Genomic DNA, 20701 nt, shown 5'->3' with positions numbered 1-20701 from the left:
TATCGTCATATAATGGAAAGGTATGTAACGTCATATAATGGAAAGGTAGGTATCGTCATATAATGGAAAGGTAGGTATCGTCATATAATGGAAAGGTAGGTATCGTCATATAATGGAAAAGTAGGTATCGTCATATAATGGAAAGGTAGGTATCGTCATATAATGGAAAGGTAGGTATCGTCATATAATGGAAAGGTAGGTATCGTCATATAATGGAAAGGTAGGTATCGTCATATAATGGAAAGGTAGGTATCGTCATATAATGGAAAGGTAGGTATCGTCATATAATGGAAAGGTAGGTATCGTCATATAATGGAAAGGTAGGTATCGTCATATAATGGAAAGGTAGGTATTGTCATATAATGGAAAGGTAGGTACCGCCATATAATGGAAAATTAGGTATCGTCATATAATGAGAAGGTGGGTATCGTCATATAATGGAAAGGTAGGTATCGTCATATAATGGAAAGGTAGGTATCGTCATATAATGGAAAAGTAGGTATTGTCATATAATGGAAAAGTAGGTATTGTCATATAATGGAAAAGTAGGTATCGTCATATAATGGAAAGGTAGGTATCGTCATATAATGGAAAGGTAGGTATCGTCATATAATGGAAAAGTAGGTATCGTCATATAATGGAAAGGTAGGTATCGTCATATAATGGAAAGGTATGTCATATATGGAAAGAGTATGTCATAAATGGAAAGGTAGGTATCGTCATATAATGGAAAGGTAGGTATCGTCATATAATGGAAAAGTAGGTATCGTCATATAATGGAAAGGTAGGTATCGTCATATAATGGAAAGGTAGGTATCGTCATATAATGGAAAGGTAGGTATCGTCATATAATGGAAAGGTAGGTATCATCATATAATGGAAAGGTTGGTATCGTCGTATAATGGAAAGGTATGTATCGTCATAAAATGGAAAGGTAGATATCGTCATATAATGGAAAGGTAGGTATTGTCATATAATGGAAAGGTAGGTATCGTCATATAATGGAAAGGTAGGTATCGTCATATAATGGAAAGGTAGGTATCGTCATATAATGGAAAGGTAGGTATCGTCATATAATGGAAAAGTAGGTATCGTCATATAATGAGAAGGTAGGTATCGTCATATAATGGAAAGGTAGGTATCGTCATATAATGGAAAATAGGGTATCGTCATATAATGGAAAAGGTAGGTATCGTCATATAATGGAAAGGTAGGTATCGTCATATAATGGAAAGGTAGGTATCGTCATATAATGGAAAGGTAGGTATCGTCATATAATGGAAAGGTAGGTATCGTCATATAATGGAAAGGTAGGTATCGTCATATAATGGAAAGGTAGGTATCGTCATATAATGGAAAGGTAGGTATCGTCATATAATGGAAAAGTAGGTATCGTCATATAATGGAAAGGTTGGTATCGTCATATAATGGAAAGGTAGGTATCGTCATATAATGGAAAGGTAGGTATCGTCATATAATGGAAAGGTAGGTATCGTCATATAATGGAAAGGTAGGTATCGTCATATAATGGAAAGGTAGGTATCGTCATATAATGGAAAGTAGGTATCGTCATATAATGGAAAGGTAGGTATCGTCATATAATGGAAAGGTAGGTATCGTCATATAATGGAAAGGTAGGTATCGTCATATAATGGAAAGGTAGGTATCGTCATATAATGGAAAGGTTGGTATCGTCATATAATGGAAAGGTTGGTATCGTCATATAATGGAAATATATGTAACGTTATATAATGGAAATATATGTAACGTTATATAATGGAAAGGTAGGTATGTATATAATGAAAGAGGTGGTAGCATATAATGGAAATGGTATCGTCATATAATGGAAAGGTAGGTATCGTCATATAATGGAAAGGTAGGTATCGTCATATAATGGAAAGGTAGGTATCGTCATATAATGGAAAGGTAGGTATCGTCATATAATGGAAAGGTAGGTATCGTCATATAATGGAAAGGTAGGTATCGTCATATAATGGAAAGGTAGGTATCGTCATATAATGGAAAGGTAGGTATCGTCATATAATGGAAAGGTAGGTATCGTCATATAATGGAAAGGTAGGTATCGTCATATAATGGAAAAGTAGGTATCGTCATATAATGGAAAGGTAGGTATCGTCATATAATGGAAAGGTAGGTATCGTCATATAATGGAAAGGTAGGTATCGTCATATAATGGAAAGTTAGGTATCGTCATATAATGGAAAAGTAGGTATCGTCATATAATGGAAAGGTAGGTATCGTCATATAATGGAAAGGTAGGTATCGTCATATAATGGAAAGGTAGGTATCGTCATATAATGGAAAGGTAGGTATCGTCATATAATGGAAAGGTAGGTATCGTCATATAATGGAAAGGTGGGTATCGTCATATAATGGAAAGGTGGTATCGTCATATAATGGAAATATAGTATCGTCATATAATGGAAATATGGTATCGTCATATAATGGAAATTAGGTATCGTCATATAATGGAAAGTAGGTATCGTCATATAATGGAAAGGTAGGTATCGTTATATAATGGAAAGGTAGGTATCGTCATATAATGGAAAGGTAGGTATCGTCATATAATGGAAAGGTTGGTATCGTCATATAATGGAAAGGTAGGTATCGTCATATAATGGAAAAGTAGGTATCGTCATATAATGGAAAGGTAGGTATCGTCATATAATGGAAAGGTAGGTATGTCATATAATGGAAAGGTAGGTAGTCATATAATGGAAAGGTAGGTATCGTCATATAATGGAAGTGGTATCGTCATATAATGAAAGGTAGGTATCGTCATATAATGGAAAGGTAGGTACGCATATAATGGAAATAGGTATCGTCATATAATGGAAAGGTGGGTATCGTCATATAATGGAAAGTAGGTATCGTCATATAATGGAAAGGTAGGTATGTCATATATGAATGGAAAAGAGGTATTGTCATATAATGGAAAAGTAGGTATTGTCATATAATGGAAAAGTAGTATTGTCATATAATGTCATATAATGGAAAAGTAGGTATTGTCATATAATGGAAAAGTAGGTATCGTCATATAATGGAAAGGTGGGTATCGTCATATAATGGAAAGGTAGGTATCGTCATATAATGGAAAAGTAGGTATTGTCATATAATGGAAAAGTAGGTATTGTCATATAATGGAAAAGTAGGTATTGTCATATAATGGAAAGGTTGGTATCGTCATATAATGGAAAAGTTGGTATCGTCATATAATGGAAAGGTATGTAACGTCATATAATGGAAAATTAGGTATTGTCATATAATGAAAAGGTGGGTATCGTCATATAATGGAAAGGTAGGTATCGTCATATAATGGAAAAGTAGGTATTGTCATATAATGGAAAAGTAGGTATTGTCATATAATGGAAAGGTTGGTATCGTCATATAATGGAAAAGTAGGTATCGTCATATAATGGAAAGGTAGGTACCGCCATATAATGGAAAAGTAGGTATTGTCATATAATGGAAAAGTAGGTATTGTCATATAATGGAAAAGTAGGTATTGTCATATAATGGAAAGGTTGGTATCGTCATATAATGGAAAAGTTGGTATCGTCATATAATGGAAAGGTATGTAACGTCATATAATGGAAAATAAGGTATCGTCATATAATGAAAAGGTGGGTATCGTCATATAATGGAAAGGTAGGTATCGTCATATAATGGAAAAGTAGGTATTGTCATATAATGGAAAAGTAGGTATTGTCATATAATGGAAAGGTTGGTATCGTCATATAATGGAAAGGTATGTATCGTTATATAATGGAAAATTAGGTATCGTCATATAATGGAAAATTAGGTATCGTCATATAATGGAAAGGTTGGTATCGTCATATAATGGAAAGGTAGGTATCGTCATATAATGGAAAGGTAGGTATCGTCATATAATGGAAAGGTGGGTATCGTCATATAATGGAAAGGTGGGTATCGTCATGTAATGGAAAGGTTGTTATCGTCATATAATGGAAAAGTACAATTGTGAAAAAGTAGATACAATCATATCGTAGGAAACATACAATCAAATAATCGGAAAATAGATATAATTATATAGCAGAAAAGAGTACAACTATATAATGGAAATATTAAAATCATTAATGGTAAAGTACAGTTATATAATGAAAACGTAGATACAATTATATAAACTTAGTCTTTTGGTTTTCTGAGACCGAAATGTTGGTAGCCTTGAGTTAGTTAAACTGTATGGAGATTGAAACCCATTCCCAGGTCCATGTGGTTGTATCAGCATAGAAAGATTAGTGTATCAATATCAAAGGTTATAATAAATGAATAGTAATAATAAGTTCTTTTGATAGTCTATCAACCATATATTTGTCCATAGAGACTAACAGGAGTTATAAGTACAGCATAATCACTCGAACTCGCATTCCGTCGAATACTCCCCTGCATGGTCCTGAACGTGCCACAAATACCCCTCATTCCTCGAACAGAAATGTATCCCATATTGCATGTAACCATCTATTTGTCGACCAGGTGTTTAGCCCATTATATGTGTACACGTGTATATACAATATTTCCTATCCAATTTTATAATTACAAACTATTTTTATAAATAATTACAATGCCATGAAACAAAATGTTCAAATGTCATTGACAAACATGACTTTTAATCGGGTCCCCTGCAGTTTGTTTTAAAGAGGGTCTATTGTGTTCTAGATTTAATGAGAATGAATTCTTGTAGGTGAATGTGAATGTCATGATGGCTATGGTGGCTCGCGCTGTGACGTCAACAGGCATGACAAGATTGAGCTACTACCTGGGGAAAACAACATTTGCGACAATCGATACAAAGAATGTAAACGTTTCACCATTGCACCAAAGACAAAGTCGTTTGTTAAAGAATTTTCCTACTTCGCAAAAATTGGTGTGAATCGAGTAAGTTTCATTTTTGATAAATAAATAAAGATCCAACAGCGTAAAGAATGCCTGATTTTGGACGTAGGTACTTCGTGTTTATGTTGTGCTATGGCATATTTTTATTATTTGTAAAAATAAGTGCACTTTTTCACAATAGATATTAATAATGAAGGTAAACAATAATTAGAAAGAAAAACAAAAGATAATTGCGCATATAGATAATCTCAATATCAATCCATTATTCTTCGTCATAACATTTTCAACTATTTTTCGTTTTTTTTTCGTTTTTTTTTTATTATTAATATTATTTATTTTATTTTTTTATATTTGGATCCTTGCGTTTTATGACCTCATAAGAATATGTAAATTACTCAGTATTATTAATCTCATTACAATATGTAAATTACTCATTATTATTAACCTCATTAGAATATGTAAATTATTCAGTATTATTAAACTCATTAGAATATGTAAATTATTCAGTATCTACCTTGGCATTTCTGAATTATTACATGTGATCTAAATTGGCAATAAGTTGAGATGAACAATTTGTTATGACGCTTTGACTCATTCACCCATGAAATGGTCTAGACTTTTATTTAGAAGAGTTTGAATCTATTTTCATGAGTGAATGAATTAAAATGGAAGTCAAAATAATCCATAATTTTACTTTTTTTCATGTGGGTATAACTTATGTTGCAGAGAACACCGTCCGGCCACAAACAGACTTTGACAACTGGGAAAAAACATGAATGTACGTTCAAGAACTTCATGTGCCTTACGTTAGATATGCCTTTGGTTCATGAGAAATTTTCACGCTTTACTCGATCTATTGATAATGTTTTGGAAATGTCGAATGAAAGAGCAGAGAGACAAGCTGATGATTCTGAAGTGGAAGGAGTTCCAGCCTTTGTCCTTGAATACGAAGTTACAATATCTTCAGACAATGTGACCGATAGTAACACTCTCAGCTTCTTCAGCCGCGATGGCACCTGTGTCGGAGCCTCCGAGGACGAAAATGGTTTCCCCACATTCTTTATCAAGGTATCGTACGGAATACATCATCTAATACGGCAGTTTCAAAATCCCAAATCGACGTTGGTAAAGTATGATTTACCGTCAAAAGGGGGGTTTCGAGATCCCAAAATTACGTGAGTAAAGTACAATTTACCGTCGATTAGCCCCACTTTCCGATGATTATGACGTCACGAAACTCACGTCAAATGATGACGTCATAATCACCGGATGGTGGGACTAATCGATGGTAAATTGTACTTTACCCACGTCGTTTTTGGATCTCGAAACTCTCTTATTAGGCCCATCGTCCGGCAATTGTGACGTCATCTTTTTTGCGTGACTGTTGTGACGTCATAATCACCGGAATATGGGAATAATCAACGGTATATTGTACTTTGCCCACGTCTAAAGAGCGTGAAACACCCGTTTAAAAAAATAGTCATAACACCAGTGACCGTGTCAATCTGTCTATGTTTTTAAAACATAGACGGTTATGATTGTTATTTATTCTTTTTTCTCTTTCAAATTTTTTTATTCTCCAAAAACATCATTAGAAACAATACACAAATTTAACAGTGAAGAAAACATATGAATTGATGGAATGTACAAACAGTCATTCATAAAAGATATTATAATTATATATTTCTTTATGAAAAAAAACAAATTGTTGAGTTATAAAGGAGAAAATATAAAATCTGAATGTACAACATTCACTCACACTTCCACACATGAGCTGCATCGAATTAAAGTGCTATGATAGTCATGAAATAAGTAATTTTAAGTGTTCCCACCTTTTATTGAAAACATTTAGAGTTAGATTTTTTTATTGGTATACTCATCTAACCTGAAATAATATTCAAGATCTCTTTTAAAACTTATGACAGATGGGGGATCATTAGTATATTTGAGCTTATATATATGAAATTTGGCTAAAAGAACTAAAAAATTTACATTTGTAAATTTGTGACTTTTATTCTTTATAAATCCAAGATGGCCACTTGCGTCCCATAATTGTCCATTATCGAAAAAACTTTCTATAATTGAGGCTTTTGTGACACTGTACTTGTCTGGGAGAGAATCATAAATGTTACACATCAACCGTAGATATACTTAAAATCCTTTAAACAACATGTTTAATTTTGAATTAGCAATTTTGTTTATAATGTGATGAGGAAAAAATGATACCATAAATTCTTGAATAATTATCGTTCATTTAGCCCCTGTTTTGTTTCCTGGATTTTGAGTGCGTGCCTAATGGCACATTTCACATCACAGACAAATGTAGATATTGCGACACGGACAAGAATCCCATCGACTGGATTATAGACACCGATAATCCCGGTAAGTTGCTATTGTAAGCAAACTTCTTTGCGTGCTATTAATTTTCATGAATTTCGCGATAAAAATCCGCGAAAATAAATCGCCGCAAAAAAATTCAACTGCAAATAGAAAAAAGTAGAGCATTTTTACTGTAAAACACGAAATCCAATGCTGTGAACTAGGCTTTTGGCAGGAAAACGCAAAATTAGGCCCAAAACATGTAGTTTTACAGTAAGTAAAAAAAGTCGTTCAAAGACAAATGTTTGGAGCAGATAATAAATTTGCCAGCATCTTCTATGAAATCTTACAAAAAGAATATGTTACATATTTATTATCTCCGATGTATGCAAGAACTATTTTAAAATAAAAAATGATAAAATTACATAAACAAAATTACTATGTTCGAATACTTAATTCATTAATTAAATATGGTGATTTTTCGTTGAGTTCGTAATAGGTTTTATTTATTTACGTTATCTGCAAAAAGATTTGTTTTGTAGAAATTGAATACTATACTTATTTTAATGTTAGTTTTTTTTTATCTTAACGCTATATTTTGTTAAAGGGTATTTCCGTTACTGAACCACGAAATCGCGGTGACTTATCGCGCTAATGAATCAACGTGTACAGTTTTTCGTATTTGCGCTAAAATTTGACATAGCGAAAATAAGTATATTTACAGTAACTATAACATAACATCCACATTTTAATCACAGACTGCCTTGAAGTAACCACTCCACACCCAGCTCCTGTTGAAAGATCTCTTAGTATTGCAGTTATAGCGAGCAGTTCTACAGCAGTTTTTGTCGTACTGATTGCTGGAGCCATCTTCATCCTCTACCGTATTTACCGTAAAACCCTGTAAGTACGCCCAAACAATGTTAATTGTGGTAGCCATTTTCATCATGAACCGTATTTACCGTAAAAGTCGCAAGTACGCCCAAATAATAGTTTTCATTAGCTGGAGCCATTTTCATTCTGTACCGTAATTACCGTATAAACTATAAGCACGCCCAAATAATGTTGATATTGGTAGCTAACTTCATCATGAACAGTATTTACCGTAAAACACCCCTGTAAGAACGCCAAAATAATAGTTTTTATTATCTCATCTGGCCCGAAGGGCCGGTGAGCTTATGTCATGACGCGGCGTCTGTCGTCCGTCCGTCAATATTTCCTTTAAATCGCTACCAGTCATAAAGTTCGGAATGAATGCTAATCAAATTTGGCCAGAAACATCATCCTTGGGAAAAGGGGAACAGAGTTTGTATAAATTATGGCTCTGACCCCCCGGGGGCAGGAGAGGCGGCGCCCAATAGGGGAAATAGAGGTAAATCCTTTAAATTGCTACTAGTCATAAAATTCTACATGGATTGTAACCAAATTTGGTCAGAAACACCCTTGGGGAAAGGGGAATTGCGTTTATGTAAATTTTGGCTTTGGACCCCCGGGGGGAAGGAGGGGCGGGGCCACATAGAGGAAATAGAGGTAAATCCATGAAATCGCTACTTGTCATAGAGTTCTGCATGAATTGTAACCAAATTTGGCCAGAAACATCCTTGGGCAAAGGGGAACAGAGCTTTTTTAATTTTGTTACACCCTGGGGGTGGGAGGCGCGGGGCCACATAGGGGAAATAGAGGTAAATCCATTAAATCGCTACTAGTCATAGAGTTCTGCATGGATTTTAATCAAATTTGGCCAGAAACATCCTTGGGGAAGGGGAACAGAATTTGTATACATTTTGGCTTGGCCCCCCCCCCCAGGGGCCTGAGGGACGGGGCCCAATAGGGGAAATAGAGGTAAATCCTTTAAATCGCCACTTGTCATAGAGTTCTGCATGGATTCTAACTAATTAAATTTTGGCTCTCACCTCCCAGGGGCAATAGGGGCGGGGCCCAATATGGGAAATCGAGGTAAATCATTTAAATCGCTATTAGTCATAAGGTTCTACATAGATTGTACCCAAATTTGGCCATTAACATTATTGGGGGAAGGGGAATAGCGGTTTTTTTGTTTTTTTTTTTGTTTATATAAATTTTGGCTCTGACCTCCCGGGTACAGGAGGGATGGGGCCTGATAGGGGAAATAGAGGTAAATAGTTAAATTCCTTTAGAAAAGAAGCAATGAACCTGTAATCAGAAAATAACTTGGCATTACATACCAGGTGAGCGATACAGGCCCTCTGGGCATCTTGTCTGGAGTCAACTTCATTCTATACCGTATTTACCGTGCAATCCTGTAAGTACGCCCAAATAATGATAATATTGATATCGGAAGTCGTCTTCATGCTGCATTTATGTATGTATCGTAAAACCATGAAAGTATATCTAAACGAAAGTTTATTCCGAAATTGCATATTACAGAGTTATCTGCACTTGCGGGTAAGTATTGATTGTGACGTCATGTTTTTGCGAGCGTAACGTCATATATACGTTTCGGAGAATACGACGTGAATTGCGCTCACGAAATAATGACGTGACAATCGATACCTTTTCGCAAGGGAGCTAACTCTGTAATATGCAAAGACGGAATAGCGGGACAATCTGCAATTCGTCAGTATACGCCTGACCTTCCAATGAGCCACGGGGAAGATTTATTTCTTGATGTCTACCTATTTAACGCAAAACATAAAAGTAGTTGTTCATATCAATGAGAAATTATTGTTTCACAGAAAACATTTAAATTGAAATGCATGCCTTTCTAATACATTTATTATTTTATTTGCGTACTTGTATTCGCGTTGGAAATGGTTTTTGAATTCACACTATTGTAACCTTTATTCATCAAAATATTTTCTTATTTTCAGACCCAAAAATGCAACCTTTGCTGAAATTGGACACACACTTGGACAAAACAATCCTCATTTCAAGCCAAGAGAATTCCTTCCTGAGAAGAAGCATATCATATAAAAAGCGAACCTGCGTCGACATGTTTTTCAGTAGTTGTGATGGAAGACTGTGCTACACGTTAAGTCATATTTAACATAGAGCGTAACAAATCATATTTGTGGAATAGATATAGAGAATTTTCTTATTTTGTATTCAACACAAAATTAATAACAGAGATATATGTGTGATAACATAGCTCTTGTTGTAAAGATAATTTCTGCATGAACATAAACTTACACAGGTTAAAGTACGTGCATGCAGTGTTGACCGCGCATTTTGACAGAGCACACTCGTATTAAGTTATACATGAGGAAAGTGAAAATGTATATGAAGTATATACAAGTAGTTTAGGAAGATTTTATATTTATCTCATTTGCTAAAGATCGTAGGTTCTTTTATCATTATTAAAGTATTAACCAAGAATCATAACAACGTATTTATCAATACAATATAACCAGATTCATTTATATTGCTTTTCTTTTTCATTTTTGATTAGTTATTACTTGATGTAATTTTAATCAATGTCGGTATATTTTGTTTAGTCTATCATTTCGTTTGTATCTATAGTTATAGTAACACTTGAACGACACATTTCTCTTTTGAGAAATTTAAAACTTGTAGGCACATCTATGTTTTTACATTAAACTTTAAATTACTTTGATTTTGTTTTCAGATACAAGTAAAAACTGTTTAGAGTCATCCCTATACTTTTCCAATAAAAACACATGTAAACTGTAATCCAAGTATCTTACATTATATCTAATGATGTTCATTGTACTGCTGTTTTGTTGGCCATAACTTTACACGGAATTGCAGTTAACGAAAATTTACCATGCATGATTTATTGACAAAAAATATTTGTATGTGCAGTTCTGTGTAATGAATTTGTAAAAAAAAATAATTCTGCCTTCTTCAAATAAATATATCATGATTAACGCACATGTATGGAATTGACTTTGCATTTATACGATTCTATAATACTTTGTTTCCTCTAGTGAATGAGAAACGCTTTTATATTTTTGCAACATCTATCTATTTCACGCTCGACACTCAAAACTTTCATACACTAGATCCATGCTACCAAAAATCATAGTATACAACTGTATATATATATATTTCATATTTTGTAGAAGATAAGGAGAGTAACTCCTTGTGAAAGTAATGTATAAATTGAGTTTTTGAGATAACATCGGATGTTTTGTTTTAATAATTATCTAGTTATTACAATAAAGCAGTATATAAATTTGCAGTTTTTCTTGTCCAACTTGAAGGTATATTACAATGATGTCAATTTCATATCATAGTTTTGTTTATTTCATTGAAGAACATGTGTTGTGTATTTTAAACGATAATGTATAAAATACATTGCAACCTTAATCCTGCTTTGACTGCCTCTATCTGCTGTTATGGATAAGCAAGATTACATGCACCGAAATTGAACCACATTTTCCCCAGAAATAAAGCGACGTAAATGAATGCTCACTCAAGTTTGCTATTTTATGAAACGAGTCTGAGAAGTTTTTTTTAATTATATTTATGAGCCTTGGTGTGCAAAAATTAAAACTTCGAGTCATCATAAAATTTCATATGAAATCAACACAAATTTAAGATACTTTTTATCACGTAACTACATCAACCTACATTTTGAAGAATTTCAACGTCAAAATATCTTGGAAACCCAACGGAGTCCGCCATTTTGTCATGACGTTTTCGAATGCAATCGGAACTCCGGGGGATCTTCGGGCATTCTTGTCCGTGCTTGCCGGAAAGGCCCGAGGATGTCCGATTGCTTCGAATCCTGACGTCACATCAATGTTTACAGACGTCAAGTCGTAACTTCACAGCGAATTTCCCGCCAATGATATGCGCTCAAGGCTATAATATCACAGTCTGGTAACATTTGCAAAAGTCCCTGGACATATACGAAGTCACTCGATATTAGGCGGATTATGTGAAAACCTTTAATTTGGGTCGAATACCTTAATGCAGAAATCAAGGACATATGTTATGGATAAAAACATTTTAATATTTGCACAAAATATTCCATCTATTAAATTTGGCCCCTTGATTTGATCGAAATTGCGATTTACCCTTAAATAGATTGCGCAAATCCATCATAATTTGAAATTTTATATAACTTGCAGAAATCAGTGTCTGATGTTACGAACATACCATTTTACCACTTGTACCAAAACCTTAAAGCGAATAGTCGGGCAAAAGGAGGCTAAAGTCGGTGAAATTGGTGTTAATATATCCAATATCTTATGAAATAAAAACAAAAAATCATGTCAAAATCGCTCTGCGTGCGAAGAAGTATTATATTAAAGGAATCCTAACATGTTCCCCCGGCTGGCTATGTCCGTGGTAACATATCAACACAGTCTCGCTTTTAAAAAGTTATTTCAGAAATATGCTGAATTTAAATTTTTAATTTCAATTGTCAAAACTGGACAACGTAAGCAGAACTGGACCGTCATTTTGATATGTAATGACTTTTAGAAGGTCAATGGACGCATTTAGACTGGTTTTCTTTGCCCGACTATTCGGTTTTGCGTATTTAAGGATTTTCAGGCGGCTAATTATACAGAAATCAACGCAAACAGATACATAAAATTCAAGTTTTATTAAGTATAATCAAAAATGTATTCAGATTGAAATCCAAAATATGCGCATTTAGACTGGTTTTCTTTGCCCGACTATTCGGTTTTGCGTATATTAGGTTTTTCAGGCGGCTAATTATACAGAAAACAACGCAAACAGATACATAAAATTCAAGTTTTATTAAGTATAATCAAAAATGTATTCAGATTGAAATCCAAAATATGTAATCCAGGAGTTTGAATTAAACTTATGTTTCCATCGTAATCCGAACAATAATTATAGTCAATTTTCCTCAATGTATATCTCAAAACGAAAAACTGACAATAAAAGAGTATTACTGGCATCAATGCATGCATATACAAATATTCGGGTAACATTTTAATTTTTCTTCGACCACTCTCGCGAAATAACGCGAAACATTTTGTCTCGCAAAAAAGTGCTTTATAGTACCCTTGGGCCTCTTCAAATTCTTAATATTTTGCAATTTCGCGACTATCGAATTTCTCACGAAGATTAATATCGCGATCAAGACTTCATTAGTTTTACTTCACGTGAATTTGAAACATTTTTGCTTTTATTCATTTTCTCGGTTTCATATTACCCGCGAAATCGATCGCACGCGAAAAGAAATGAGTTTACAGTACTGCCAGCAGTTATTGTTATATAGAGATTGAACAGTGTTTTGATTGCGTTAAAGGTGGTATGAACGCAATGGGATACAGACATATTCAATGTAGCGCGTATAATATATCTGTATTCAATTGCGTTCATACCACCTTTAACGTAATCAAAACACTGTTCAATCTTTATATTTACATAAATAACTCTACTTTTACGTCAAATTTAAAACGGTGATGGTTGCTAAGTTGGGTAACTACGGTAATCAGGATGACCGAAGATATAGTTCCGATTGCTGAATGTTATAGCTGCAGTTTGAATTGAAATATAACAATGACACTTCTAAATTATTTTTAAATAATGTTTTTTTTTAAATTTAATGATATATCAATAATGTCCATTTCGAATAAAAATTGAAATAACCGAAGCGGAACGACTACCGGTATGTATCGTTGTCAGGGTAGTAATGCGGTCCGAAGTGGAGCGAGCCGCCATATTTGATTTTCAACCGAGGAAAGTAACTGTGATATAGCCTATTGATGGTATGTCCATTGAGCTGCTGAATGTTTGTCATGTATGTGTCGGTCTACGAACGCGATATAGACTAAATTCTTTAAGTCATGACTTTTATTTTATTGTACGGAGGATAGACAAGTGTTTGCATGGTGTGTGTAGGCCTATTTTGAATGCAAAGCTGATGATACTGTTTCGGATAGGGTATTACCTGTAATGGGTTTTTTTCTTCTGGAAACCTGTACATTACCTGTTTACCTATTGTTCCCTTGGACAATCCCAGAATTGTTCTCCGACAATCAGATGTTCTGTATATTTAGGTGAGATGAGTGACCGTACACACATACTGACGTAACTTCTGTACTGAATATGGAATTTCCCCGAGGAAAGTTCGGTTGTAGCTCCGAACAGCGGTTCAATTTGTTGTTTATTACCGTTACAATGCTTGAATACTGTACATCTTTTGTTTTGATGTCAAATATATATATTTAATTGGATCTAATAGAAACTCTTTATTGTTATTTTGAAATCCGTCAAGACTCAACTTATGACGCAAAATCGTATCGAAGCGTGAACTAGAAGTAGTCCGAACCTGCACTGCGTTTGTATTCATACGTCATTGCGATTACGCTAATATGAACGCAACTCCACTCCCATTGACTATATAGGGGCATATGTAAATATATGACTGTGTGTTTTGCCGTTTTCTGATTGGTCTAGAGCGCTTGGACAGGTCTTAACCAAAAACGCAATGTCAACCTGAGACCGATGAACACCTGTTCAGAGGTTGACATTGCAAATCCGGTAACCTGGCTATAAATAGACACAGGGAATTCCCGGTCTCTTCCACATTTTTGACCAATCAAAATAGAGCATTGCCGATCATCGGGCAATAGTCAAACCAGACATGGCAGACAATACTGTGGTAGGATTAAGATAGATATTTTACACAGCTGTATGTCCGAAGACTATATTGTGAAAAGGTATAACAGAAGTACAACAAAGACATACTGAGGAATATGTGGATGAATATTTTCTTGATTTTGTTTTTGCTTAATTTTAAAATCAATCCATTGTCCTTTCTTCATTTTTTTCAAATGATAAAATAGCAAAGCTTGTATCGTTTCATATAACAAAACAATTATTGACTTTTAGATTCAATTTGTACTTATGCAAAAATGATATGAACATGACGAGCACTGATAGTCATACTAAACAAACTTTACAATCTGGTATACGCCTTCAAATATTTAGTGCGAACCCTTTCCCATCAACACTCAAGCGAAACATAGTCATTCTCGGTCGCCCATCCAACGCCGAATTACATATAGGCGTAAATCTTTTCATTGTAATCGTCACATAAGGATTATAGAATAACATGAATATTCGAATTATACAGTACTCGATGCGTGACTACTGGAGAAAAAGTTACAACAATGCCAAATTACATTATGTCAGAGGCTCACAAATAATGCAAAGGTGAGTTTGAATGTCCAAGACAAACGCGGTACGGTATATCGCGATATCTTACACCATGTGTTTCCCGTTGTACTGGATGACCCAGTGGGCAGAAGGATCTGAAAGAGACACTACCTTTCCTTGGATCCATCCAAACCAGGAGTCTGACATGGTCATGAAGTGAAGTGGCCAGCGTCTGGTGGACAGCATATACACAGAATCGTTGTCTTGCACATTGAAGATGTTCCACTCGCCCTCTCTACCAGGTTTTCCGCTTCTGACCTCCACCCATTTCTTGTCTCCTTCCTTCATTACCACATACATATCCTCCTTGTTATAAAGGAGTATATAATAACAGGAAGAGCCTTCCTTTCTCCTTAATAGGAAGTTGTGTTTGTTCTTGTCAAGTGGTTTTTCGAGAGAGTTTCCCAAAGAAAGAAGACATGCTGAAGGAGTGATGTCATGCGTTGCGAAAGAGTTCATCCATTTTAGTGTTCTCATGGTAACCGGTACCATATCAAGGTTTTCGCCAGCAGGCATGTCACTGCAGTTCTCCACGAATTTGAAAGTGAATGGCCAACGCTCGGGGTCAAAGGCCGAGGCGAACCGAACGAGCTTTTGGTTCGGAAGTACCAGAGGTTTTAGCATGTTCACGTCCCTCTCGTGTTCGCCTTTCAGACCTGCTTTTATCCCTTCTGCCAGGCAGTCGGAGTATCCAGATGTTGTAATAAGAGCATATAACTCCAACATGACGGCGTCTCGAAGGATGGCAAGGTGACAGTACATGTCTATGTACTTGATGACTCTCTCAGTGTGTGCGGACAGATCTTTCTCTGATTGTGTTTGAGGTCCGTTATCCATCATAGAGAAAATTCTTGACTCAATTTCCCCCAGAGTTTTGATGCCAATGTTAATGTCAATCAAACGAATTATATCAGAAATGTCGTCTTTGGTTGGAGTTTTGTCAGGAACAGACCCTGCGCCGATTATAACATTGTGAGAAAAAGTAAAGATTCTACATGCACTTTCGGCATTGCCTTTGATCATTGAATCCGTGTTAGCATCAATAAGATCCGAGATAACCTTGGTCAACATTTCAATGGGATTGTCGTTCGTTCGGAAGTCCCCCAGAACCAACGACAACACAAGATGGAGAGTTCGGATTCCCACTAAGAACGGAGCTCACAAAGTTGGAAAACTCCTTGACGGGAGTTTCGAAAATGGGAACCAATTCGCGAAAGGTAGACACAAGCGTAACGACACCTTCAAATTTTCTCATGAGATCTCCATGAACTACTTTTCCTAAACTGATTCCTATTCGTCCTATCAGTCTTAGAATGGTGTGGATTTTCCCTCCATTCTTTGACGCTTTATTCAAGTATCCGACCAAATCATCAGTGACATTTTCTATTCCCAAATACTTTCCAATCTCTTGGAGTTTCGCCACTACTACTTCAGATTCTGTCATTGTCAGGTATCGTTTTCTGGAATAGAGAAAATATAATAAAAAAAAACGGCGACTAGATTCATTATTTATTTCTTGATATGTCTTCATAATGTAATGTTGTCGATCTCAAACATATTGAACATTTATCAGTTTCAAATATTCAACAACCAAAACAATTAAAGGTAATGCCCCCGGCAGAAACGGGAAAATGCCAGAGAACCTATTTCACGAACAATGGAAAAGTACGATTAAAAAAAAATAAAAGGGGTCCAAGAGGCCTGTGCTATGGTCAAATGAAAGTTGCCCAGTAAAGGTGTAAGACAGGGTTCCTTTTTTAATCCAAAATAATGTTTAATGTCGTCAAACTGTGTAATTGTCATTCTCACGTAAAAAGATCATTTTAACAAAGGCATTATCAATTAATATATTTAATTCACATGATCTTTACTCACTCAATCTCGCAACTCTCTATGTAAATTCTTCGATTCAGTCTCACAACACTTTCGAACATATTCATTTATTCTCTTCAATTCAGATAAATAAACCTTATTTTATTCGCCAATTCAGTTTCACAAAATGTTTTTTCTTTTCGTATTTGCGTCATCAAGGTTCCCTTTCTAAAGTTTTGACTATCTATATCTATTATTTTCACCTTTCAGGACTCTCCGAATGAGAAGATCAATTACAGTATGCTTGGTCTTTCATCAATTCATATATTTAGTTGCTAACTTCTTTCACCTGAAACATATAAACAATGTATGACTTACTTAATGTATGACACATATATATAACTTATGCGTTTTTTGTTACAACAAATGTATAAGAGAGCATCATACAAATTATCATCGACATTTCATGGGTTACTATCACTGTCGCGACAAGAAGATGGAGAAGGTAGTTTGGCCGTTTGATAAACATAAAAAAAATTAATAATGGTGCATTGTGGTTAAACTTTGTGGTTATGAATTAAGCCAGATGACATTCTCTGAAATCTTCAAAGGAAGTTTCTGCTAGCCTGTGATTGGTCAGGTTTTTTTCCCTCTTGGACTGCCTTTAGAGATTTATAACGATAGTGAAAGTAACCACTGAAGTCGAGGATACATACAGAACTACTACATAATAAACTATTCTAATTTAATAATATCATGTGTCATTCAGTGTGTGACGAGTCCCCGGGTCCTGTTTGGTCGCGCATTATGTATATTTTAAAATGATCATTGCCAATGGTACGCACACCGTTACTTTTAACCCTTATATGGACCCCAATGTTAAAACACAATAAAAAATGAATCTATGAACAAATAAATAAATGAATAATTAATAAATAAACTTACCTTCAGTTTGCATTTCAACAGATCTAACGATAAATACAGCTTTGTACTGTTTCGCCTTCGCTAACCAAGGTATGTCAGTGAACACACAATTCTTTAGTCCACATATGTTTGGTATTACTTCAAACTGCAAAGCATGTGATTACGTAGTCATATGTCTTTGACAAAGGCCAGAGATGGATATCACGATTTATAAACAATAGTTGGTTATACAAATACATATCAATTATGAATCAAATCATTACCCACTGAGCCATTGATTGTTATGAAACTCGCAGTAGGAGAGCAGGTGTATATATCATATTCAGGTTGGATCGTACTTTAAAATTATCTAGTTTGAATGCACAACGTTTTGGTTATCGATTGATGCCAGGTAGTTTTTAAATCTCAGAATTCCCAATAACGGGATTACCGTTTTTTGTATTTCAAAATTATCCTGACTCTGATTTAAAACTTGGCTACAATGTCACAAACTTAGAAAACTCTCTTACGAGGGTCCTATTAAAATAGTTAAACCAATTCAGCAAACACGGCGGCCTAAATATTGAATTCCCTACAGTCAAAATTGGTCGGAATGGTATGCATGTTGGCTCGAATCTTAGATGTGGTAAACAATTAAAATGCAAAAGAATGCTGGTGATATAATGCTCTCTATCCAAATATTTCCAACTCACTTTTCAGTTTTACTGACATTATTACAAATGCTGCTTTAGTCTGAGTTAACGATGTACGAGTGCATCTCTAAGCCCACTTGAAAAGATTCCGTCAAAAATATAAAATCCCAATCAATTCCGTTATACTTATGTCTACAATTTTTATTATTATATTTTTTATATCATTTCGCCCAAATGAAATAGTTATGTTTCGTTTCTTCTTCAACACACAAAAAATGTTACGACTATGATGACGGTCGGTTTTTTGTTGTTTTTGTTTTTGTTTTTTTTTTGTTTTTGTTTTTTTGTTTGTTTTTTTTTTTTTTTTTTTTTTTTTTTTTTTTTTGGGGGGGGGCTTCCGTAATGGTCAACACTTGCTAAAAACTACAATTTCTGTGATGTCGAATTTGAAAAAAACCAGTTACCCCATTCAATCTAGAAAAAATATCATTTGTTTTCATCTCCAGATTCAGTCTTTCAGTTAAGTAAAAATGTGATTTTTTTTTTTTTTTTTTTTTTTTTTTTTTATATATTTAGTCCAATATTTTATTATTGTTATTTCTTTCTTCTTCTTTAAGTAATATTCATAAACTTCAAAATACTAATCCTCTAGAGGGAGAATATATATACAATGTCTCTTTCACAAATTTTCGGCTTCTTGGCCATCTTCAGGTACATAGAAACACAATAAAATCGAGGTGAAATTCATCTTAAACTTGTTTTATTTTATTCATAAAATGATATCGGAATCCTGACAATCTAACAGCAATATTAATTTATTTAACTTTCTGACTTCGAATGTTAAAATTCATTTCACCGCCGACAAAGAATAAATGCTACTCATCATATGAATGACGTTAAGGATGTACATATGAGTCTAAATAATACAAAGAATGACTTTAACGTATTTTGCCCATAGTGCATTGCGTTATCAATACTTTATTCAATATAGGACGTAGTGTCATGATTTTTTTCGGAACGCAATTAATTATTTTTAATATTTTCATCTTAAAGTAAAATAAGAAGCTCAATGGTAGTAATGTTGTAAATAAAGTAACTTTTGTAATCGAAGATTTTGATAGTGAAACAATACCATTCCACAGCGGTGTAGCATCTTTAAAGAAAGTTCAAACTTTTTTTTTCTCATTTATGTAAGTCATATACTGTATCCTTCAAAACAGTTGGTATGTGGTGTTAGCAGAAACTTATTAGACTGTAGAAATCTGGGTCACTATAATTGTGACCTAGAATATTTCTTTAGACATGTTCTATCGACTGGTTGCGAAGTCCTGATGAAGGGGAAATTATGTATATTTTTGCTGAACACGTCCACTACTGGTTTTTCCGGTGGATATGCTTTCCTCTTCCATTTAGTATACAGTCACAGGACACAGGACTGACCTCCTCTGACAGAGGTCAATTTATCCTATACTGGAAATATTGTTAATTTCATTTACTTAATTGCCATACTATAGTTTTATATGTGTAATATTCCATCGGGTTTTTTTTTTTTTTTTTTTTTTTTAATTTTCAAATTATTGCATCCGCATCCTCGAATTTTTGTTTTTGTTTTTATATATACATGTAATTTTCAGATTGTTGTATCCAAATCCTCGATACACCAATGATTTCGATCACATACGATCTAGATAAACCCCTGGACTACTATCTTGTAGTAAAATTGAAGTCAACTAAGGGGAACAAATCTGAACCAATCACAGGCCTGCCAAAATTTATTTGAAGACTACAAAGAGAGAGACCGTCCCACTTCAAAGCCACAGAGTCAATTACAATTACCGTTTTACGGATCTTTTGATATACATCAAAGGACTACACGTGTTCTGTTCTGTTGCCTTCAGACTATGAGATAGTCCAGAGGTGTAGAGATCGTAAGACGTAGTCGTAATCCCTGGAGTATCGAGGATGTAGTACCCGTGACCAAGAGTGCATTTTGT

General features: G+C 34.6%; 2 protein-coding genes across 2 annotated transcripts in view; one reads left to right on the top strand and one right to left on the bottom strand.

Annotated features, from left to right (window-relative positions):
• Positions 1-11582, top strand: part of LOC138330189 (uncharacterized) — a 51985-nt gene extending 40403 nt beyond the window's left edge. Inside the window, exons 19-23 of the mRNA XM_069277635.1 lie at positions 4724-4917; positions 5602-5943; positions 7134-7257; positions 7953-8097; positions 10044-11582. Of these exons, the coding sequence (XP_069133736.1) occupies positions 4724-4917; positions 5602-5943; positions 7134-7257; positions 7953-8097; positions 10044-10146 (908 nt within the window). The 3' untranslated portion in view covers positions 10147-11582. The remainder of the gene's footprint in view (positions 1-4723; positions 4918-5601; positions 5944-7133; positions 7258-7952; positions 8098-10043) is intronic.
• A 1147-nt stretch (positions 11583-12729) lies between these two features.
• Positions 12730-18305, bottom strand: LOC138330187 (toxin CrTX-A-like). The gene is given in 4 exon segments (XM_069277632.1): positions 12730-16434; positions 16436-16799; positions 17415-17500; positions 18097-18305. Coding segments are annotated over 2 exon segments (1398 nt in total). The 5' UTR covers positions 16784-16799; positions 17415-17500; positions 18097-18305; the 3' UTR covers positions 12730-15384.
• Positions 18306-20701: the final 2396 nt, after the last annotated feature.

The sequence above is a fragment of the Argopecten irradians genome, chromosome 8, assembly GCF_041381155.1.
Source record: "Argopecten irradians isolate NY chromosome 8, Ai_NY, whole genome shotgun sequence".
NCBI lineage: Eukaryota > Metazoa > Mollusca > Bivalvia > Pectinida > Pectinidae > Argopecten > Argopecten irradians.
Note: the sequence above shows the minus strand (reverse complement) of the source record. Positions and strands in the feature narration are given on the sequence as shown.